The following is a 23,458-nucleotide window of genomic DNA, read 5'->3' on the forward strand; positions in this document are numbered from 1 at the left end:
TTGTCCTGTGGTGACGTGAGTGGGTGATGTGAGGAAATGTATGGAAACAAATAAGAAATGGCTTTTTTCTGTGATGGCCATTCCATCCAGTTGGATTGTAAAATGATGTGTGGCCATGTGTGATTTATCCCTAGTCATGGATTTCTTCCAGTGGCAGGAAAGTAGGGACATTTTATACTAAAATGCCTTGCATGGCTATGGATATGAGGAAGTTTTTAACCGCCTCTGTCAGGTGATTAACTGAGCAGGGGGAGTATACTGCTAGTTAGAAATAAGGTTTTCTAATCTAAAAATGCCTCGCATCTGTGGAAAACAAGTTTCCCTCTTTTGTTTTGCTCAAATATATGTAATGCCTCACTAGAACTAGCAGTAATCTGTCAAATCAGGATGGCAGCCAAATTCCAGGAGGATGGAGGAAAAAATAAACTAAAACAGCCAGATGAGCCCGTCTGGTATGGCCTTCTGGCTCCCACATGCCAGAGCATCATGCCTGGTTTGCTGCGTTGGTTCCCGATAGTTCGTGGTGTGGGTAAAACATTACTTGAGTCCATGTGGATGGTTGGACAAGAAGGTGCCTTCTAACATCATTCCCCTTCTCTTTCCAGTGTCCAAATTTAACTACAACCCATCTGAGAGCTTGTTTGTGCTGGCCCCGGTCCAGTCCCTCTCCATCGGGTCAGTGATGAGCGCCATGGGGCTGGGGTTCCTCCTGTCAATGCTCTTCTTCATAGAGCAGAACATCGTGGCGTCACTCACAAACGCCCCGGAGAACAGGTAATGCTTTCGGTACTCCTCTTCCTCTGTGGAGGGGTGTCCTCAGGTCTCTTCCCAGCACTGCTTGTCCAAAGCTTGTCTGAATATCAGAAAAGATATTCAGGACATGTTCTTCAGCACTTCTGTTGTCACAGGTGAAAGTAACTCTACTGCTTAACTCCTCACCATCCCCAAAACCCAATATTGTGGCGGCAAGTCAAAAATGCAAAGCATCAATGAGCTCATCACCTCAGCCTGTTTCTTCTTTGCCCATGTGTGAACGTTACGTAGATATTTTGTATGCTTTGAGGTCTGCGGATGTACCTCCAGATATTTAGGGAGTGTTTGACCTATCTAGACACTTGCACTGCATTTGCAGTAAAGAGATTTTTTTTGAAAATGAGAAGTCAATGACTTGCACAAATGTCCTAGCATGATATGCTGCAGTTGAGCATCAGAAAAAAAGTGTTTGGAGCTGTTAGTCTGCAACTGAAAAGGTGGAAGTGAAGTAAAACAGTGTGTCTAATGTCTGATAGGTCTGACTTATGTGCAAATTTGAGTCGAGATGTTGCACTACTAAAATATTCCTTCTGATGTTTTTGTGCCAACTGCAATCAGATATGATATCAAGAAAGAATGTGTATGACTTTTTCCAGGGAAACCACCATGTCTCAGAGGACTTTTTTGCTAATGTAATGCGTGGGAGGGTTCTCTCCTTGCATAACATACATTAGCATTCTCCATGTTGTAGCTGAAGTGACTCTGAATTAGGGGAGAGAAGACAAGCTCAGATTCAGTTATACTAATTTGGTTTTCTTTGACCACTTCATTTTTTTCTCTCATCTTCATTATACCCCTTTAAGTAAAGCATTGCATAAATCTGTAATGTAAGTGGGTCATCTCTTTCCCAAGTTTCTTCTAAACTTTCCACTAGGGTGTCTTTAAGGAATATAAAATATTCTTTGGAGTTCTTAGTGTTTTTCATAATGCCCTGTTACAGGGCTGAGCTTATGCCGATCAGGTATCGGGGCATGGGTTTTTAGAGACGGAAAAACTAGGACTTGACACCTTCTGTTTGTGGTACCATCCCAGAATAAAAATACCATTGTCTACACCAGCCAAATGGAGAATGTGCTGTTTGGTGTCTTACCAAATGTAGTGATTTCCTTGTGTAGAAAAAAACAAGGAAAAGATGATGCTTGCCTGAAAGTACACTGATGTGCTTTGGTAAAGAATAATCACAGTGAGCTTATCGGAGAGTCCAAGGAATATTGGGCTGGTTGGGCAGTGTGAAGATAACCTAGGATAAGGCATCTAGATCTTTGTATGCGTGGTGAGCTAGACACGCTCAGTGGAGCCTATTCATTGGTCAAAGCAGGTGTACACCACACACAATTCTGCAAGACTGCTGGGACCAAACAGTGTCCCAGGGGGACTGTTAGATGTATGGCCTTTGTACAGAAAAGCCCTCTGAAAAGGGCAGACAGGACAATCAAACAATAACCTTGCATGTCTTTTGCTCTGAGACAGCAGCACATGAGCAGGGGCTGTGCTTTCAAAATGTGAGCCAACATAGGAAGTGTGTTTACAATCCCACCCTTCCTGCCAGCACCTTCCAGCTTTGAGAGGCATTGCAAAGTAGACATCTACCTGACCTAGTCACCCTGTGGCCGCCTCAGTCAATGGAGGTGAGCACTTCCAGTGAGACAAGTCTTTTTGTTCCAAAACAGAACCCCACCCAAGATTTTTGCTGCCCAAGCAATGGCATCTGCTGGTCTTTGAGATAGACATTAGGCATAGATCTTCATGTGCTGGGTCAGTATCCCTGGAAGTATCTAAAAGACATGTAGATGAGGCGCTTAGGGACATGGTGTAGTGGGCATGGTGGTGTTGGGTTGATGGTTGAACTCAATGATCTTAGAGGTCTTTTCCAACTTTAATGATTCTATGACTCTATGTCTGCTAGCTCTATGCACCTCATGTCCTGGAGCATCTCGAATGACTCCCAGTCTCTGCTTAGGTATTGAACGGAGCTTGCTTGGGTGGCATTAAGACACCTAAATGGTGCTCCCTTTCCAGCTGATGGTACCTGGAGAGCAATTCACCTGATCCCTTGTGTTGTGTCAGGGTGACAACTGCTGCCTGCTCTGATGCCCAGGCAGAAACACAGCTGTAGACCTTTAAGTTAGGTATCAAAGTCTGAGAGCTGAATCCTTCCCCAGCCTTTTTCTAAACTTTACTCATGGCATCTGAGCAGTTGGTACCAGATGGGTATATTCAGGAAAGGGGCAGATCTTGCAAAAAATGACAAGGTTAAACTAGATGCGAGTTCAGTGTTAGCAGTGGGAATGTGAAGTGGTCAGCTTCCTTGGTGAAGGCTACCGGTTTCCCCCTCCCCTAACAAACAAAACGGGGAGGCTACCCTGCATTCACCAAAGTTAGGAGCATATCTCCTTGGCTGACTACTAAGGAGAAGCTGAAGCTTAATGAATTCATGTCCCATTTTCTTATCGTGCAGTAGCAATTACATAATTAGGGGATTGCTGCAGCAAACTGAGCACATGTTCTGCCTGTGGGGAAGGAGGGGGATCAGGGTTAAAAACAAGACGGGTCGGAAACTTCAGTGTCAGTAGTTTGGCAAACCCATGCCTAGGTTTCTAACCACTCCCCACGTGGATTCTACTGGTAGATATATGTGTACATTTTGAGTGGACTCTGCAGTAAATGTAGCAGCAAAACGCTGATGAAATTTTCATGGGCTGTTATTTTAGTGGGTTGCCTTTCCACTCAGTGTTTTTTCCGGGAGATGACTGCTTTGGGAGCAAGCTATCAAGTTTCATTACCTTTCGTGTTCATGTAACGCAGGCTGTAAAGCAGGAGGAGTGTGAAATCGCTCTGTGCATGGAAGTGCATTTTGGTGTTTAGCGTTCGAGCTCAGGTTCAGCAAGAGCAGCCTGTTACAGTTTGCACCGGGTGTAACTGCTGTCAACAAAAACCTCATTTCAGGTTGGTGAAAGGAACTGCCTATCACTGGGACCTCCTTCTTGTTGCGCTGATTAACACGGGGCTGTCAGTCTTCGGCCTTCCGTGGATCCATGCTGCCTTCCCTCACTCCCCAATGCATGTCCGCGCCCTGGCCTACGTGGAGGAGAGGGTTGAAAATGGACACATCTACGAGACGTAAGTGGGAACCGCGGAGCTGTCTTGGATCTCTTTGGTTTCATTTGTGGCTTCCTAACCCTTTGGGTACAGTGGGTTACGTGTTTGGGGAGTTAGCTGTCTTCCTGAAGACCTGCAAGGTGGAGGGGAGATGCACCAAATGAAGCCACCTCAGCCAGCATGGCCTGTGACCCTGCTTCATCCCCCTTCACCAAAGCGCTTGTTTTAAGACAGACGCAAATTTATGCTCTCTTCAGTGGCTGGTGGCAGCCTGCAGAGATTCCAACCCACTCTGGTGCAAATTGTCTTCTGGAAGAGTCGGCCAAGGCCTTTTTCAAGTTTATCCTTGTGGAAAGCTGAGGAGATGCTTTGGCCAGATCTTTCCAGATGTCTTCACCAGAAAGAATCCAGCCTGATTCATTGCCTGAAACCTGTCTGGTGGTTATTACAAAGGGTAGGAAAAATGCAGCATTATTTCTGAGCTCCCGTAGCATTTTCTGCCACGTTTCGGGAAGGCGAGATGCTTATTAAATTCTCTTGTTTTTAAGCAAAACCGACTGTGAAGCCATGCCCAGGTCACGGCTTTCTATTTAAGACCAGCTTTTTTGCTGTTCTGAGTTGTCCAACACACTCTTATCAGAAACATATTTAAAAAAAAAAAATTAAAAACCTAATTTCTCATGAAACCTGCTCCAGAATAGAGATTATCTGGTCTGTTTGATCTCAGTATGTTACAGTTGAGTGCTTTTACCTCAGAAGTGGTAATTTCCACGCACATGCCATTAGTTTTAATTATCCTGTCTTGGTTTCCATTTTCAGAGTTGCCACTTATCAAAAGTGAGGCTAAGTGGTCATTTACTTTGGGGGGTGGAGCGGGTCTGTCTTTTAATTTCAGTCTTGCCTTCATGCTGTTCTTGGTGCCAGCTGGCCCAGCCCAACCTGACACAGCTGCTTTTTGAGTCAGTGATAGACAGATTTTACCTTCCACATCTGGAAATTGCTGAGTCCTGCCGCTTCATGCAACGCTTTTACAGACCTTTGCTGAGAAATCAGTCCCTTGGGCTGGTATTCCCATTAGTACATGTTGGTATTAGTTGTTCCCACAAGTATATCTGTCTTGAATAAACGCTAAACCATATTTCAAAAAAAGCAACTTTGTAATTTGAGTTCTGTAGAGTTTTAATCCATGCCCTTGCTCCTGGTGTCCATGGTCTGCTCTGGGATACCCCTGCTCTCTGTTTCTTTGTGAGATGCAGAATCTACACTTTGAAACCCATGTGCCAAGCCTCCCTCCTGTGTCTTCTGTTGTCAATTTTAATACCTGGTGGCTTTTTTCCTGTTTTGCTGCCTACTGTCTTTGTTCTGCACTCTGGCTTCTCCCTGACAAAGTCCAGTTTCCAGCCTGAATTGAGGACTACCTTCTGCCCTTGTCCTCTACTCCTTCACCCAGTGCCCTAAAAGAGCATGGGAGAGTCCTCTTCAGCCATGCTAACCTAGATACGGCTCCAGTGATTATCCTAAAAAGGACAGAGGGGGGTGCCCTGATCTCGCTAAGCGTGTTCCCTCTCAACGCTGCTGTTCCTCTGCTGGAGGCAAATCGGTACGTAAATGAGTGCTGTCAGCTGGATATTGGGAGCGAAGAAGGGAACGAGGATGTCCTGGTTATTTCAACTCTATTTGAGATTGAAGCTTTTTGTTCTCTGAGCAATGTTGTCATTGTTTTTTCTTTTTTCTCTTGGTCAGCTCTGAAAAAGAAACATACTGAAGCTCAATTAGAAAATCAGGAGTTCTTTCGGCGCTGGCTCCCTTGGCAGGCTTCTTTCCTGCACTCAAGTGAAAGCTCTCAGTGAGGATGATGATACAAACAAGACTAAAGATCTGTCACAATGAAAGCAAAATTTTCTTCTCCCCTGTAGGGTAACCACTTGAGTTTCATGTGAGAATCTGCAAATAGGCTCTCTTTACTCATGGAGGAGGTTGGGAATGGCTAATCTTGTGCTAGCCATATTTAAAGGATTCTGGGGAAATGAGCCTGGATTATGCTCTTTTATCTCCATTAATTACTTCATTTCCATTGCAGCACAGGCTTTCTGGAGCTGTTTCCTCAAGGACCAAACCAGATTCTGAACCACATGCAAATTACTGGATTTCTTCTATTGACTTAATGTGACTGTTCTTGATGTCCTTACCCTGGAAATAAGAAAGGTGCTAGAATTGGCAAAGGACCAATTTGAAGCTGGGAACTTCAGCTTTAAAGATATTAAGTTTAGTCAATTATGAGCAATTTTAACTATCTTCTGATAAGAAATTCCAAACTGCTTTAATAAATGGCATTGGCAGGAGCTGACAATAGTAGTTGCAGTACATCTTGTATGCGATCAAAGACTCTTCAGTGCTGTGATTGCTGCATCCCCAAGAGATGACAGGCAGAAAATTTCATGAACTTCAAAAATCCATTACCAAAGGGCTGCTACTGTGAGCTGTTCTTGTACTTGCAGGCTTGCATCTGATTGAAATGTCGTGGCTTCGTATCTAATTTTGAACCTGAGCTCTTTGGTTTGCATGACTTCACTTGCAAGGAACCTAGCAGACTTGTGCTCAGACTGACACTTGCAGGTCATGAGCATCCCCAACAGTGGGTTAGATCTTTGCCTGAAATAGCAGAAACGCTTCCTCTGTAGCCAGGGGAACTCTTGCTGTAGCTGGATGAGGCTAAATCAGTTAGTGCATCCTTTCACTCCTGCTTTACTGGGCCACTCGAGAGGTTCGTAGTGGTTCTGGTAGCTCTGAAATAGTCTGACCGCTCCTTATAGGACTATCAAATTATGCTGAATTAGCTCTCTCAGTTGCACTTTAAGATGCTTGGCTCTGTCACCTCCAAGACTTCTGTTCTGTGATGATGCAGACCTGGAGGCAGTGAAAAGGGTGCCAAACTATATCCGCCTGGGTGATGTCCTAGTTCTTCCAGAGCTGGCAAGAGCAGTCTGCAGCTAACAGAGTGGAGAGAAGTGCTCTACTCTCCCCCGGCTTCTCTAGGCATTGGCAGGGACCTCTTGACATAGGAGACTTGCAAGAGGATCTGAATAAAATCTGTTTGGAAGGAAGAAAGCTGTGGTTTCTGCTGTTTAAACCTAGCCAGGGGAGGGGGGAGGTTACTTAAAGGTTAACGCCTCCTGTGGCTCTTCTGTGCATCCTCTCTTGTGCGTTCTCGATAATATGTATGATCTGCCCCATTACTCACCAAGGAATTCAAGTGCTGTCCTCAGGACTTTGTGTACTGTTTGTGATCTCTGTTGTTCCTTAGGTCTCATGACCGTTCATGTTAATTCTGCCATGTTCCCCAAATCCTGAGAGCAAGCCTTAGGCTGTTACTCTTTCCCTCTCTCTCTAAATACAAGTGTGGAAGGTTCCTTCATCCCCACAGCTTCATTATGCTCTTGAAGATATAAACAGAGTTGAAGTTCAACCTGACCTTACTTATAAGCAAGACTCTCAAAAACTTAATATTGAAAGAATTCGCTGGGAAGCAATCTTCTTTGGGACAGAAGGGATTATGAAGTCTCAGCAGTGCATATGTGACAGAGGGAAATATGTTTTGATACATCTTGTGGCTGGCTCTTGTGTTAATCTTCAGAGTTGTTTGTGTACAGGGTTAATTCGGAATATGAGGTCTCGCATCCAGGGAATGAGGCCACTAGATGACACCAAAACAGCCTATGGACAAGAATTTCTCCTGATATAATAGGGGAATTTACTCACTAGCTTATCCACTGAATTGGTGGATTTATCTTCTGCAAAAAAGTTGCGTTAAGAATCCCTCTTTTCTCTATTTATAAGTAGTCTTGAAAGATGAGGGTTTTCTTTCCTCCTATTGTTTCTGGTAATTTTTTTTTTTTTTCAAATTAGAAGGAGATGCTCACAGGTTTAGTTGAAGTGAAAAGAAAACAAAGCAACTTCCCCTCACCTCCCAAATAGGCTCTGAAAGTTGCTGCATGCTTTCCTGTCAGTGTTTCCCCCCCTTAAAAAAAAAAAAAAAAATCAGTCTGTGGTCTGTCACCTCTGGAAAATTTGCATTAATTAATTACATGTTATGCATGGTAATAGGCAATCTGCAGTGCAACTGCTATTATCCACAGCAGAATTAAGTTTCTAGCTCCCTGCGTAGTGCTCTCAGCTTTCCCTTCCATATAAACAAGGAGATCCTCATATACATCAAAAATGCTGACTCGCAGTCAAGAGTGCAGACTTTTTTTTTTACAAGAGGTTCATTAGTTCCTGTAGAAGTCAATGAGTTTTCTTTTGGATAAAAGCCAATTGCATATGCACTGGCTAAATCAAGGAAAGGATTACTGCCCAGAAAGAGGATTCTTGCCTTGTTTTTTTTGTTTGGTGGTCTTTTTTTTTTTGTGCAATGTGCTAAACAGAATTAGTTTAGAGGGCAATTTAGTTCAGGATAGGATCTGTGGAGCATTTCAGAAGGGGAATTTGGCATTTTTCCAGCTGCTCTGAGCTGTGGATTAAGTGCTTGGCCTGGATCCAGCAGAGCTCTGCCTTCTCAGTGTTAGCATGGGGCCAGAAGTGCTGATCTCAGTGCAGTGGAGATGAGTTTCCCTTTCCCGAGCGGCACGTGTCCTGCACCTACGCAGAGTAGTGAGCCCCAGCCATAAGCTTACGTGAATACTGGGATATTATCCCACTCCCCTAATCCCTGTTTTCTTGCTTTCAGGATCGTGAGCGTGAAGGAGACCCGACTGACAAGTCTAGTGGCAAACTTCTTGGTTGGCCTCTCGCTCCTGCTCCTTCCTTTCCCTCTCCAGTGGATCCCAAAGCCGGTCCTCTATGGCCTCTTCCTGTACATCGCATTGACCTCCATTGATGGGAACCAGCTCTTCGAAAGGGTGGCTCTCCTGCTTAAAGAACAGGTACACAGACTGGGGCACCAGCCTGGTGGAACAGAGAAGGAAATCGTATTTACAACCTTAGCACCAAACTGTGCCAGGAGCTAACACGGAAAGCTGCTGGTGTTGGGAATGGGGTTACCCCCAAAACTCATGCTCTCAGGAGGTGGATTTCCAGCTCCAACCTGCTCTTTGCATATCCCTTTCACCCTTCTCTGCAAAGAGGGATTGAAACTTGGTCTCTTGTTTAGCCTAGCTGCCACTGAGACGTGAGCAAGAGAAGTCTTTTCCATTAAAGCGGACAAATGAGTGGGAGAATAATGCAGTGTCAAACACCAAAAGTGGCACGGTTGTTGTTGGGTTAAAAAAAGGTGGTAGCTGAATTGTTCACAGAATTGCAGTGCATCTTGTCTGTCTGTCAAGTTTTGCATAAATTGCTTTCTGCATTTCCCTGCCACAAAAGTGTTTGAGCTTTTTCATGTTCAGAGCGATGTCTCGGATATAGTCGTCCTCTTTTCAGGCTAAGAATTGCTCTGGAGCCCCTATCTCCAGAAGGCAAAAATGAGTGCATGAATGGAGCCAGGATAGCTGCTGCCAGTGAAGACACCCCCTAAACTGTGTAGAGTGCAAATCAAAAATACATTCAAACAATGCCTTTTTAAAAACAGTTGCACAGACTGTTGCTCACTGAATATAGAGTGTTTGTAAGTTTTAAAAACCCACTGTGACGTCTGTCAGCTGCAGACTACGTGCATCTTAAAATAAAAAAAAATTTAAAAGCACAAGCATAATGTCAGTAAATTGTAATCTTTGATTTCTCTAAGAAAGCTTCAGAACAGGTAATTTTTTTGCTATATTTTACACTTTCATTTTGACTTGTGTGAAATACCACGAGGTAGGATTTTAAACTCAAAATTAAATTACTTGCATTATTGAAACCCTTCTGATGTGGGACGAAAACGAACCTGGAAGATGGGTTTTCAAGCCATCTCTATTACAAGTGCTAAGAAGGTGTTAGCTTGCAGTGTAGGCAGTACCTGGGAGCAATGGCGAGTCTCCTGCTCACCTTATCTTATGTAACAAGGGTCAAGGGCTTAATAAGCCCAACATTTGGCTCTGCATCTCTGCTAATCTCTAATAGAGGTTAAAACTGTGAAATCCGGGTAAAGATTACATTTGTCATATCAATTTTTGAATGAGGATTGAATAGTTACTGATGTATGTGGAATATTACTTCTGGATTTAGTACAAATCACATGTGGAATTTTCCAAGCTTTGGTTTGGAAAATTAAAAGTATTCTCAAATATGGAGATCTCCCTTTTTTGGAAACCTTTTAATGAGTCATGGCACAATCTGAAATCCATTGAGTCTGTATCGGTGCCAGCAGACAGTCGCTCATACTCTTCATTGATGTATAGACAGTGAGTCAAAGCCTGTGCTCAGACATGAGCAAGTAACTGTCAAAAGAAACCACGAGCGATATTTAGCCTATTAATGTCACTTTTTTCCCTTCTTTCTCAAAAATGAATAGCTTATGAGTTGAGAAAATCACTGCAGTCTGAGTACAGCCTCTTCCTACACCTCCCCAATCTCATCTCCTGGTCTTCCCCTGCTGGGGTTCAGCCAAGAAACGGGACCACCAGGGGCAAGCATGGAGTCTGATCAGCAGAGAACAGAAGGCTATAAAATAATGAGGAGCTGGGTTTCAGGTGGAGAAACCATCCAGCAGTAACACCACCCGAATGCATCTGCTTACCGTCACCCCCCTGCCCACCCCCACAGGCACTTCACATGTTGCTGCAAAGCCCTGATAATCCTACTCAGGGGAATCTCATTACTGTACTTATCAAGATATTTTATTGCACTCCAGATGCTCCCAAAGGCAATCTTAGCTGTGTGGTGTGTCTTTTCTTCTCCAGGTTTCTAGTGCCCAGTCATCTTCTGTGTGTTGCTGCCAATGCTGTGGTTTAAGACACTTGCTTTAACCCTACAAATCCTGCGTTCAGCTGTTGAACCTGTTAAGGACTCTGATGTTGATGCACTCTGTGTGTGTAAATTAATGATTTCCTTAAAACCCTTGTGTTCAAAAGCCGGTGCCACATTCTGCAGTTGCAAGTCTAGGTCTCTGCATGTCTAACGTGTCATTCTTCTCTTCCCAGACTGCTTATCCTCCGACACATTACATCCGCAGAGTGCCCCAGAGGAAGATCCACTATTTCACGGGCTTGCAGGTCCTGCAGCTCCTTATCCTCTGTGGTTTTGGCATGTCACCGTTGCCCTACATGAAGATGATCTTCCCGCTCATCATGATAGGGATGATCCCAATCAGGTATGAAGCTTGGCTGCCTTTTTTTTTCCTGTCTCCCATGCCTTTTGTCTTCAGGCTTGGACTGCGGGAAGTCTGAGTGGTCTAGAAGGGCCGCTGGTACTTTGCTGAGTAGCCAGATCCTGGAAGTGGGTGATGGTGACCTCTTCTTCACCAGCTGCTCAGGCTTGAGGAGGAATAGAGCTGAGAGTCTGTGATTTCACAGTTGCTGAATGTTGTGCAAAGGGTTCTGGGCTGGCAGGTACTCTTCTTCAGCTAGCAGAGAGACAAGTCTCCTTTTTCAGTGCCTGTGAGATGCCTCATCTTCCTGAGAAGCTGTAGTCTGAACCTTCCCTCTAGGGATTTGATAATGTTCCTTATTGCTTTGCAATTTGATTTCCTAAGGCTTGTGCTCAGAGCAGAGCTAGAAACATTTCCTAAGAGGAATCCTTATCTCTTATCCAGTGCTGCGATGACCTTACAGACCACCTGCACTGCTGAATGCCATTGCCAATGATCAGTTAGGTCCAACTGGTCCACTGTCTTTTTAGTCTTAAAATGTATCTTTAAAACGGGGAGGACCCCACAATATCTTGCAGTCTTGAGAGAGAATCATTGAGAAATTTAACTAATTTCTTCCTTAATGTTCGTTAACAGTGACTGCCCATCATTCTCCAGTTAAATCATTCATGCTCTCCATCCTTTGGATATAATGAGAAGCCATAATAAGATCTTGGAAGGAACAGATCTGTTTCTAGTCCACTTGATTATTTTTAGGCAAGCATGGCATCCAGCGATATCTGGTTGTCTTTGAGCTTGCAGTCTCAGATTTTCTGTCTGATCTCAAAGTTCAGGGCTACCGATGTGATAATCTGCCAAGGCAGCTATTGTGGTGTTTTCCTTGAGTGATAAAGATGGGTCCAGTTCTTTCTAAAACAAAAGCAAATGTCAAAACTACCATGGCTTTCAAACAGGATCAGGATAGAGCTATTTGAGCTGCATTTTTAAAGATAGTCTTGGAAAACACTGAAATTATTGTTCCTATGGTAAGAATCTCTCACCCACCCTTCACACAGGCGTCACTTTGGATGACTGGTTAAGTGGCTGGTAAATACTTCAACTGTGTGCAGTGCTGGATGATTGACTCTTGTGGGAATTGCAAGTCTCCGCACAGAGCAGCTCAGTACAGAAAAGAAAACGTGGGACACTCTTTGCCAAACATTCAAGTATTGGACGTAGTGTAATAAGCTAAATTAGTGTAGAGAGACTGCTGTGTCAAGGAACCTGATTTTGTAATAAGAGCTAGGTAATTTAGTGGTGCAAATATATCTTCTTTTGAGTACATAAGATATTGTCATCCCGTACTAGCTCTGTTGCTACCTCGCTTCTGTTTCCAGAGCAGCTTTTTCTAGTAGCTGGATAATCAGCCCTGCTGCTGAGAGGAACATGGTGCTACCTAGTACAATACAGAAATTTGCCCTTGGCTTTCCTTTGATTTCTTTTGCCTTCATGTAGTTTCTGTGGGCTCCAGCCGAGAAGGCAGCACCATGATGTGTGAGCTCTGTAGTTAACAATGACTTTTTCACAAAGATTTGGCACTCTAAATAGATGAGACAGAGTAGAAGAAATTAAATATATTTTCTTCCCCCCCCCCCCCCCCGAAGTGAAGGGAGGAAGAGGAGATGGGAGAGTAGCCAGAGGTCAAAGTCAAGAGTCAAACCCAGATGAGTGAGTCATGGCTCAGTGTCCCATCCAGAAAACCAGCCATGTTACTTGTCTGTCTCGAAGCCATACTTCCATCTGTCCGACAGCATTAGACGCATGATTTGCATTGTCAGTGATGAAGGACCATCTTTCTCCACGGGTGTAGTGTTAATGTGAAAGATAATGGATTTCAATGGCTTCTCATTATTGCAGTGGAGAACAGCCTGTTGGGAGAACATGTGATCTCTTTAGGTATCCCCAGTTCCTGGCTTTGATTCAAAACTTTGGGATGACTAGTTTTTGGTTACGCTCTAATCCCTGCCCTGAGGAGTACTGAGGTTAAGATTGCTCAGAGAGGAAGAATCTTCTTTCCAAGTTCTCTGTGATGCTTATCTGTGCTCCCACAGCTCTCAAACATTTTGTTTCATGACAGGTCTATTTAAGCAGATCCTGGTACGTCTCAGCAGTAAGTGCTGTTTGGGATCTCTTGCATGCTGTGGAAAAGGCCCTTCCAAGTCTTTAAACTGGCTTTCCTAGTGCTTTGTGCTTTATTTTAACAGCTGAAGAATAGCTTCCTTGTTAAGCAAGGAAAAGTGTCAAACCAAATATGCAGTAGGATTTAATGAGAGCAACTTCATCACATATTACAGTGCCTTGCCTTTCTCACCCAAATAGTTTAATTCATGAGGATGTTCTTGCAAACAAACAAATTAAAAAAAAAACAAACCTCAAAAGTAAGGGAATCGCTGTCTCCGTGATCCAATGGAGAATCCAGACACCGGATAGGGATTGAGTCTTACCAGCAGCTGGAGGAATGAATGTCACGGCCCTTCTTAGCCTCTTGCCATGGTCTCAAGTCTTGCTGATAGACTTAGTGCTTCTCTAAAGACCAAAGTTTCTGGGTTGTCTATTAAAGCTGCTTTGTGGGAGAGCTTAAAGGAGTGAGCTGGGGTACTTGGTCTTGCAGGTCTTTGAGCCAGCCCTGTAAATTGAGAGGAGGGTTTCTCCTGTGAGCTCTCAGTGCCTGGTGTTGATAGTGTTGTAATGAGTGTAAGGCTGCAGCAGGTGGGGTTTGTGTGTTGGGAAAGTGGTGAAGAAAGGAGAAACTAGAAATAAATGGTGATTCTTAGTAAAGTAACCCATCCACTAGCAAACTGGAGGCAGCAGGAAGCTATTGCCTGCCTCCCCAGCAGTAACCAGGAGCATAGCTGTGGGTCAGGTGAGGGTACATTTTTGGCAACTTTAAGACTTTGTGGTGAGAGAGTGCTCTAAAAGAGATTTTTTCCTTAAGGATGATCTTTCCTCTTCAAGTGAAATGAGGAGGCTTCTAGGAGGAGCTCTGCACCGTTATTCCTATAAAAGCTGTATTTGCTTGCAGGATTGGTTGTTTTTACTTCTCCCCTTTAGCTGGGTGAATCTGTTGTATGCGTGGCCGTGGACAAACTCAACTCAGGACAGAGTCTGTCTCGTGACAGACAAACAAAACGTTATACGACAATAAACAGGCACTAATGCTATCTCTCTGGTTCAATCTTAGGTATAACCTGCTCCCTAGGATCATCGAAGCCAAGTACTTGGATGCTATGGATGCAGAGCATTAAACGGGGTCCTCCGCACACGGAGCAGTGAGGACAGCTTTTTTGGAGTTGAAAGGCAGATTTGCCGAGGCGTAGAACAATCTATCTGCAGTTCTTTCTTTCACCACTTTCTTTCTGCTCTAATATGGCATTGGTAATGCACACATATCAAAGACCAATTGAGCGTTGAAGTGACAGACCAAAACAGCCTTGGACTCGGGAGGCCGATGCTCTTTGGAGCTGTGAGGCAAGCAAGCTTTATGGAAATGCTACTTTCCACATCCCAAAACTGGAAACCCCAAAGATGAGCATGTCCGTACGGTTGGAGCATGCGTTCTCAGAGTTGTCATGTGTTCCCTTGTTTGAGGGGTGGGGGGAAATCTCTTTTTTTATGCACCACATCCCTTTCTTCCAAAACACTATAAGGACAGCAACTGACCCTTCTTTCACAGAATGACAGTCCTGTTCTGGCCTTTAAATTCAATTTCCTGTGCATCCAGTATTCCCAAATTGGTATTCTGGGTGGGATGGCCTCATGCTAAACCACTGATGTCAGGAGAGATGTCTGGCCATCTCTTCAGATTAGCAGGGTTGGAAACAGATATACAATCCACGACTTTGGATGAATACTTAATTCCTACAAATGAGCTCGAAATGTTCAGAGGTTGGGCTCGCATGGTGATGTTGATGAAACCGCATCTGTGTCTAAGCTATTTGGGAATTATTTCGGATCTTTCTGCCATTACTTCTCAGTAATCAAACACAGAAGTGTCGTTTTGCACAACAGCAACATTCTTGCTTGCACCCAGAGTCAGATGCTGAAACTTGTTAAAGGGCAGTTGTGTTAATGATTGCATATACATATGTACAGTAGTGCCTATGTGTACATATATACATATGGATTTGTGTATATATTTTGCATAGATATACAAATAGGCCTGATTCTTTCAAAATATCAAGTGTTTTGTGCAGACAGTGTTACCTGTGATGTCTTGACCATATACTTGTTCTCTGCTTCAGTGCTGCTTTTTCTCATTTGAGGTATGGTCACTCTTTTCCTTTTGAAGCTGCTCAGTTACTGTTTTTGTTCACGTGTTGCTTTATTCAAGGTGTTCCTTTGCTTTCTTCTTCCCATGGTTTGAGACCTTCATCATTCTATCTTGATGCTCCAACATGTGAATTTTGCATTTATTTTTAATGTACAGCATGCAATGAAAGTTTTCCTCTTTCGCCTAATCAATATTTGTTGGTCACTTCATTGTTTCTGTTTTGTAGCTACTCTCCAGTTTTCCCCACTCCCAGACATTATATTATATTTCTGGATGAATCTAACTTCTGCTGTCTTTTATATTTCAGTTTATTTAATTTTGCTTGTACTATGGTCAGTTTTCTTATTTGGAGTACTGTGAAACAAGCTGCCCTTTAGTTCAGTGCTTGCCCTTTGCCGCACACTACAGATCACAGGTAAAGTGTTAAGAAAAACGTGGACGTCTGAAGATACGAACTTTCAAAACAGCAGAAATGAGGGAAGAAGGGTAATATAAAATGAAATGCAAATATATTATTAGCACAGAGAAGTGTTTCTTACCAATTGCTTGCCCAGTAAATGGTGCAGAGGGTTTTTTTTATCAGACCATGCCCTACTGATTGGGTGTTCCTCTGCGTGATGAGGAAGACCAACTCTGTAATGGGGGAGGAAGGCATTGGGTAAAAAGCTCCTATGCTGAAACTAAGCCAGACTCAAGCCACTGAAGATTTGGTGTATTTGCACTAAATATCAGATGGTATTTCATCTTAATGTAGCTGCCTACAGCTTTAAGACATGTATGAAAAACTAAATTTTTATTTTCTTATGAAACCCTTCATCTTTGTATTGATACTTGATGGAGGAGAGCAGTAAGAGTGTTCCCAAGAACGTGGCCATAGCTCATATCTCCCAGAGTAATCGCAGGGGAAAGCCCTCAGCTTAGCAAACCAAACAGCATTGTGTGACCTTTGAAAGCATGACTTTCATGTTGCACCAACTCTTGTGGGACAGCTGAGAAGTCTCGCGGTCAGGATGACCACCCCGGTACATCAAAGCGGGTCATGCCACGCATTTGGCTTTCAGTCAGTCTTGGGTAGCAGGGGTAACTCATGCCATGTCTGATAGGTGGCGTGACAGCAGATATAAATACGTGCGTGGTTTCTGACCACCTTCGTCAATATTTCTTAGCTTTTGAGTCATTTCTATGGTGAGATCGCTAGTAGCTGTTACCAAGGTCTACGTGTAGAAACGGGGCAAACAGGATTTTGGGGCAGTGCAAAGGCGGAGATGGTAAAAGCGTGTCTGATCTTCAGTCAACAGAAAAAGAGCGGGTGACAGCAAACAGTTCAGTACCTGTTGTAAGACAGGGAGTGCAAAGGCCTGATGATGCTTAAATAACACGCTTTTCCCACAGATGTCAAAAGATTTAACCAAAGGTAAAATGAAAAGCGTCATCCTGTGGTTGAGTAAGCTATTAAACACGCATGTCCTGGGGTTGCATTTCTGGTGTCTCAGCTCTTGGCAGGAGGAAGTCACCCTGTGGGCTGGTTTAAATCATACCGTGGATGCTGTGGCTGGAGGAAGGAGAGGACGTGCCCAAGGGAATGTGGCTCTGGTCCTCTTTGAGGAAGAGCAGAGGCCCTGGGTGAAATTTCCTCCGGCGCAGAGCATGGTGGGGTGAACTGGCATGCAGGTCTTGCCAGAGGAAATAGTTTTGAGATGTACCTTCCATCCCCCCACTTAGAACGACCAAAAATGTCCCCATTTAAAGCCTCTTTGAAAGCGTCAGTTTCAGATAGTGTCAGATGTTGGTAACTGAGATCATTTAAAATCCAGATAGCTTGGGAGGGGTTAAATATCCTTCACAACTCTTGTTTATATCTTTTAGTGCTGTTGCTTTACCAGTACGACTTCAGTGTTCATATTTTCTTTGTAGCGTCAATAGGATTCTGTTTTGCAGGGTTTTCTTTCTACAGAAGTCCGGGGCCAAAGAATTGACTGATGGCAAATCAGCACAACTCGGGAAAAGAAGTTGTGCTGGGTCAGACTGGATTTGGACCCATGTCTCAATATATGGGTAGAAGGGAGATGTGAGGCTCAAGGCCTCTTGGCTCGTAAGGGGTTGTAATGATCCTGCAGAGGATTTTTTTTCATGCAAGTACCTTTTCTCTTCTTGTTTGCTTCTGGTTTTGCTGACTTAAGTGCAGGCGTTTCCAGGAAGTAGGCTAACTAGGGAAAGAGAGTTTGTTCAGAGTTGATTGAGCACTTTAATACTTCTGTGAAGGTTAAGACAATTAGAATGTAAAAGAAGTTTTATTATAAGCTCTTTATATACGCACAATGCTATGTATAACTGTTGCCAAAGAACTGGGTTTGAAAGACGTTGATAGCTGTTAAGAGAGTCCGTGATGTTCACCTGGAACCGTAAGGTAATAAAAAGGCTTCTGAAACGAGTGGATTTTGGAAGTTACCTTTTGACAGCTGCCAAAACGATCAGAAACTGGGGATAGAATAAACTTCTACTCTCAAACTTGTTTTTGATCCTTGCATTGAATGTAGGAGCTAGAAGTTAGCTTGACAATTAAAATTGGATTTATACCTGAATAGTTTCATTGGTCTGAGACTTATTTTGTTGCCTTCAAAAATACTGTTGATGCGCTATGTATGGAAATAGATGAGTTTCTCCATGTAAATTGAGGAAAGTTGGTGAAAACATGGACTGCTGAACAGGCGGCATAGCACTTTCTAGATTGCTTAGGAAGCGAATCTGACAACTTCACTAGCAACAATCCCCAGATTCTCTGGCGTCAACATTTGAAGCTATTAATAAATGTTAAGCTCTACTTGGATATGCATCAGTGCATTGCTGCGAAAGGATGGGGATGGAGTAAATGAATTCAACTGGTTTGCTTCAGAGCTGCCATCTGGTGAAATGCTTCAAGATGAGCCCAACAACTGTGGGACATGATACGCACTTCCCGATGACCTGTGTGAACTGGGATGCTCTGAAAACAAACACAGTAGATGGTCGTGTTTCCATGTTCTGTAGGTCAAACAATTCTCCCCAAAAGGTCCATATCCCCAGCTGTACCAAAAGACTTGAAACTGTTTGTAAACTTTTGCGTATCATATTTTGCTGCTTCAGAAACTGCTGCTGAACTGTGTTCTGTGGACACTCTTTGAAGAAACATGAAGTTGGCCAAAGCTGGATATACCTGGAGAACACTTGGGGGTGGGAGGGAAGGGGTTTTTTGGTGGAGTTCTCAGCAACAAAAAAGGGACCTGAGACGTGCCATGTCACCAAAAGCACCTACCATTTTCCAGTCTGTGTCCCACTAAGCATGGATCTACTCTATCTGTTGGCACATGCTCATATTGCTCCTTGAGCAAGCTTTTCTTCATTGTGTTCTGTATCTGCCTACCTTAACGGGCAGAACCAGGGTTGGCTCAAGCTCATCTCTTGTGTCCGTCCCCCCAAAACTTCAGTGCAAGCCACTTTCTCTGTCATCTCCTGACCCAGCTCTCATTTTTCCCAGCCCTTCCCTGGAAGTGGATTCTGGCATCCCCACTGTGGAAATGCTGCCGGAGTGCCGAGTGGGAATTTTTCTCTGGAGAACTTGAGCCTGTGTCTGAGCAACAGCATGGCAGCGGCTGCTCCCTTGGGGCTCGCTTTGCATAATAGGCAATTATGAAGGAGTCATAATTGTCCTACAGTTGCACTGTCTTCTGCATCTCTTTAGATGATTACTTTATGGCACAGTGTTCCAGTTGGGCTGGAACATCCTTTCATCTGTCAAGCTTCCCAAACAACTTAAATGGACATAATGGGATGGGTTTGCCCCATTTTCTATCTGTGCTGAGGCCTGTGGATGTTAGAAGAGAATAGTTTTCTCTAATTGTTTTCATATCTAATTAAGTCGTTTAAGTACCAAACCCTGTCCATTACACTACTGGCTGCAGATCTGGTTGCAAAGAGCAAACCATCAATATTGTGTAAAGAGCAGACAGACGAGGGAGTTGCCAGAGTACATGCTTTAGAAATACAAATTAGCACTTTCCTCTTCAGCTTTTGTGTGTTTTCCTTTCAAACTAAGACAATCCTTGGCTGTGTCTTTCTTTTCCCTTGTAAAAGAACTCTGCATGAGCTTGGATCACTTGGCACTGTTCTGCTGTCGCATTAAATATTAAGAGCTTGTCCTGGGGGAGATGCTGCCTTCTGCTCTCCATCTGCATCTCTGCTGCAAAGAGCTGCTTACTTGGAGAGCTGAAGCCCGCTCTTGGAGCGGAAGACGGGATGCATGTGGCATCTCAGTTGGTCATCTGTGTGACAAATACTTGCTGCTGCAAAAGCTATCAATATCCCTCATTTAGCTGCAGGTGGGAGCCCCAAAGGTGAACAAAATGGCAAAGAGTTGGAAAAAACAGTTTGCAATTAAATTCTCTCCCTCTTGACCTGAGCTATGCTGGCTTTTTGCTCTTAGCATGCAAAAAAAAAAAAAAAACTGTCTGCCAGTAAAATGTTTGTTATGTGATCAGGGTTTTGCAGAAAATCAGGATATCAAATTCAACAGCTGGAGTATCAGTTTCGGTGCTCGGGAGGCTTGCTGAAGGGCTGAGATCAGTTCTCACTCTGCCTATCAGCAACAATCGGTGTCTCAGCACGCTTTTTCTAGGCATCGAATTTAGACAAGTTTCATGTGATTGGATGATTTAGATGGTATCTGCAAGTGTCCGTATGAGCGCTGGCAGGGTCACATGGCCATGCTGGTCTCTCCCGCACGTGGCTGGAGCAGAAGATGCAGCCCTTGGTGCCATGAGAGATGGCATCTCCAGTTTTGCAGGTGATCTCTTTTCAGGAGGTGGTTGATTGACATCCGAGTGACGTGACCGAGCTCATGCGGTGTACCCTCGTCTCCGTGAACTGCTTACCTTGGGAGCTGTTAGCCACCTTTCTATTACTTAAAGCGTGTATCTATAGCATCGTCTATTTCTGAACTTCTCAAATTTGGGACCAGCGCCAACTGATTTCAAGCTGCGTCCCCAGCAGAGTCCCAGCCTGCATAAACAGGCTTTTAAGTGATTCACATCTTTACTGCGGAGCTTCCTTTGCCTGCCCCGGTGTTAGCAGCTACCTCCCACCTCTAAGATTTCTGATGCCAAAGTGTAATTAGGACCCTGGCTTTAAGTGGCCATGTCTGGAAGCTGTGACCGCTGGGATGTGCATTGGATGTGTCCACCCCCGGCAGGTGCTGGGCTGTGATCTGAAGTGCCCAGCAGATCTAAGTGGATCTATTCCCAGGGGAGAAAGCACGATTCAGCTGCAAAGCCCAGCAGCCGCTGGAAAGCGAGAAGCTTATTGCGCTGTTGACCCTTTGAGGATTTTAGCCTCTCGCGTTTGGTGGAGCTGCTCTAATTTAATAAGTAAGGTGGCTTAGTGCTCTGTTATTTTCAGAAGTGTTTAGCCCCTCTGTTCTCCCTGTCCTCTTTATTGATGTGAAGTTGTACCTTGCTCCCACACAGAAGTTACCCCTGAAAACAGGAATTGTCTTACAAAAAAACCCCTTACTTCTCCAGAGTACGCGCTCCTGAACTTTAGTGCAAACCAAACCCCCTTCCCCTTGCTCGACCTGAGACAGGGCTGTATCTTAAATACTCCCTCATTTCCCCTCCTGCTTTCCTTGGAGTATAAATACAGGACAAGCTCCGAGGAGGTGATTTAAGAGGAGGAACCTTCCTGAGGCAGAGCCGGCTCATCTCAAATCCTGCATCCCGTTCCTGCGCAGGCGAAGGCTAGCGGGCAGCCCGCAGTATGCCGGGAGAAGACCAGCGGTGGGTTTATTTTCCAGCATGTCACATAGCACGTAACTGGTTAAATGTTTCTGTATTTGGTGAGCAGGAGGTTTCTGTCAGAGGTTGCTGGGGCGCTACTTTAAGTGAGGGAAAGCACGTGTTCCTATTTAGGGAGATACGGCCTATAGATATTGCACTTGCTAAATTTGCTCTTAAAGCGCATGCCTCTATCTAGTGTTGATTTTACAGTGAATGATTTCTTTTGATAAGAGTTGCTTGGGGCGGGGGGTGGGGAGGGAGAGGGAATTCCTTTATTGTGTAAGGAAACTCTGTATTTAAAAACAATAAAAAGAAATATACTGTTTATATATTTCTACTTTGTGCCTAATCTGTGTCCTTTATTTAACCTTAAGCTCCCAGCATTGCTTGGATTTCTCTCCTAGTGCTGATGTACGTACTTCTCTGGTGACTGGTGGGGTCCCTGTAGCTGAGATACTTCTGTAATCCCCAACGCTTGTAGAATCTGAGCATCTCACCTGTGAACGTAAGGACATGTCTTGTCTTAGCCATGGGGAGTCTGGGGAGCCAAAATGGGATTCCTTTATGCTTTAATGGGGAAGTGTAAGAAATAACTGCACCTTTTACCTGATACGGTGCACTTGAGAGTACCTGGACCAGGCTAGCACTGCCCTTGTGGCTCTACTTTCTTGGCATCATCCAAACCAGAGGTAAGCCCAAAACCCAGTGAATTTTGTGTTGTATGGGAGCCTGAGAATGATGCACTTCTCCGAGGAGTAAATTCACTGGTTGCCTACCGTGGGACCCAGGCTTGGATAGTTGCCCTCCGGCTCCCTTTAGCCCATCAGCATCTTTGAGGAGTTCACTTTTGCAGAAAAAAGGGGCTTTTTGCAGGTGAACGCAAGCCGTGTGGGTCTGGTAGCATCATTTGAGAGGAGCCAGAGTCTGCAAACTTGCTCCTTGCCTCCAGTCACCGTGTCTCTCCATGTCCTGTGGGATTCACCTTCCACTCAGAGGGCTGCTTCTGGCCTCCATCAGCATTAACTGCCCTAGAAGCAATGTTGCTGACCCTCTTAACTTATATATATATTTTATATATTTATATATATTTAAAAAAAAAAAGACACAGACAGGCTATTAGGAAAAGGGGGAAGTGTTAACTTCAGAGGGCTGTTGAGTATAGGGGAAGCCTCCAGTTTTGGGGATGTGAGGTGCCCTGGCATGGGGACCTTTGAGATGTGCCAGTCCCTGGGGCAGTGGAGGAGCGCTCAGGCTGTGTTTACTGCACCAGTCTTGTGCCACCCTCTTCTGCAGAAGGGTGAAGCGGGAGCAGGGTCTGGGGAGGCTCATGAGCCCTTTCATAAAATCATAGAAGCATTTGGGTTGGAAAAGACCTTTAAGGTCATCAAGTCTGTCTGTTAAGGTAGCACTGCCACATCCACCACTAAACCATGTCCCTACGCACCACGTCTACACGTCTTTTAAATACCACCAGGGGTGGTGACTCCACCACTTCCCTAGGCGGCCTCTTCCAATGCTTTCACAGCTCTGTTGCCTTCAGGCAGGTAGATTGCATCCCCCTTACACAGCGATGTCCAAAAAGGGACCTCCAAAAGGAGCCAAATACAGAGACTGATGCAAGGACTAAGGTCTTGGCAGCAAGAAGCAGCTCGGGGTGGCGGGGGAGTGGGATATGTGGCAAATGTCTCTCCCTTTTGAGGTCTTGGTCTGTGATGAAGGACTGCCTATGTGAGTTGATTGTCCTGAACGCCTGGGGATCCTCTTGCAAGATGACTGGAGAGCGAGGGTGTGCTCCTACCCGAGATGGATTCCTCCTGGACAGGCTGGAGGCCCCAAGAATGGACACAAAATGGGTAAGAAGTGGTTGTGCACCCATCAAAGAATGCCTCCTGGGAGTCGTGGGGTCACCTGTGTCCATGGTCTTTCTGTGGCAGCTTTCTCCAGTCCATCAGGGTCTTTCCCCAGGACAGCCCCTGCTTGGTGCCCAGGAGTAGCCTTGGAAAGCTGTACGGCACCTTTGGGCTGAAGTGAGGTGTAATGAAGGGCTCAGTGCTACACCAGGACCATAAACACATGGGGATGCGGCGAGCCCCTTGGGATGGGAGCAGAGAGGGGGTGGGCAGGCCATGGTTGTCACCTGGATGGCGCTGCATGGAGTTCTAGCTGATGGACATCTGCCTGCGACTGCTGGCAAGCTGGCAAGGC

General features: G+C 44.7%; 1 protein-coding gene across 8 annotated transcripts in view; it reads left to right on the plus strand.

Moving 5' to 3' along the window:
* SLC4A11 (solute carrier family 4 member 11) overlaps positions 1 to 21,500 on the plus strand; it is a 101,677-nt gene extending 80,177 nt beyond the window's left edge. For all 8 annotated transcript variants that reach the window (XM_075148380.1, XM_075148381.1, XM_075148378.1 and 5 more), the window contains 5 exons: positions 606 to 774; positions 3,760 to 3,933; positions 8,639 to 8,834; positions 10,971 to 11,140; positions 14,358 to 21,500. In XM_075148380.1, coding sequence (XP_075004481.1) covers positions 606 to 774; positions 3,760 to 3,933; positions 8,639 to 8,834; positions 10,971 to 11,140; positions 14,358 to 14,421 — 773 coding nt within the window. In that variant the 3' untranslated portion in view covers positions 14,422 to 21,500. The remainder of the gene's footprint in view (positions 1 to 605; positions 775 to 3,759; positions 3,934 to 8,638; positions 8,835 to 10,970; positions 11,141 to 14,357) is intronic.
* The last annotated feature ends 1,958 nt before the right edge of the window (positions 21,501 to 23,458 follow it).

The sequence above is a fragment of the Calonectris borealis genome, chromosome 4 (genome assembly GCF_964195595.1).
Source record: "Calonectris borealis chromosome 4, bCalBor7.hap1.2, whole genome shotgun sequence".
NCBI lineage: Eukaryota > Metazoa > Chordata > Aves > Procellariiformes > Procellariidae > Calonectris > Calonectris borealis.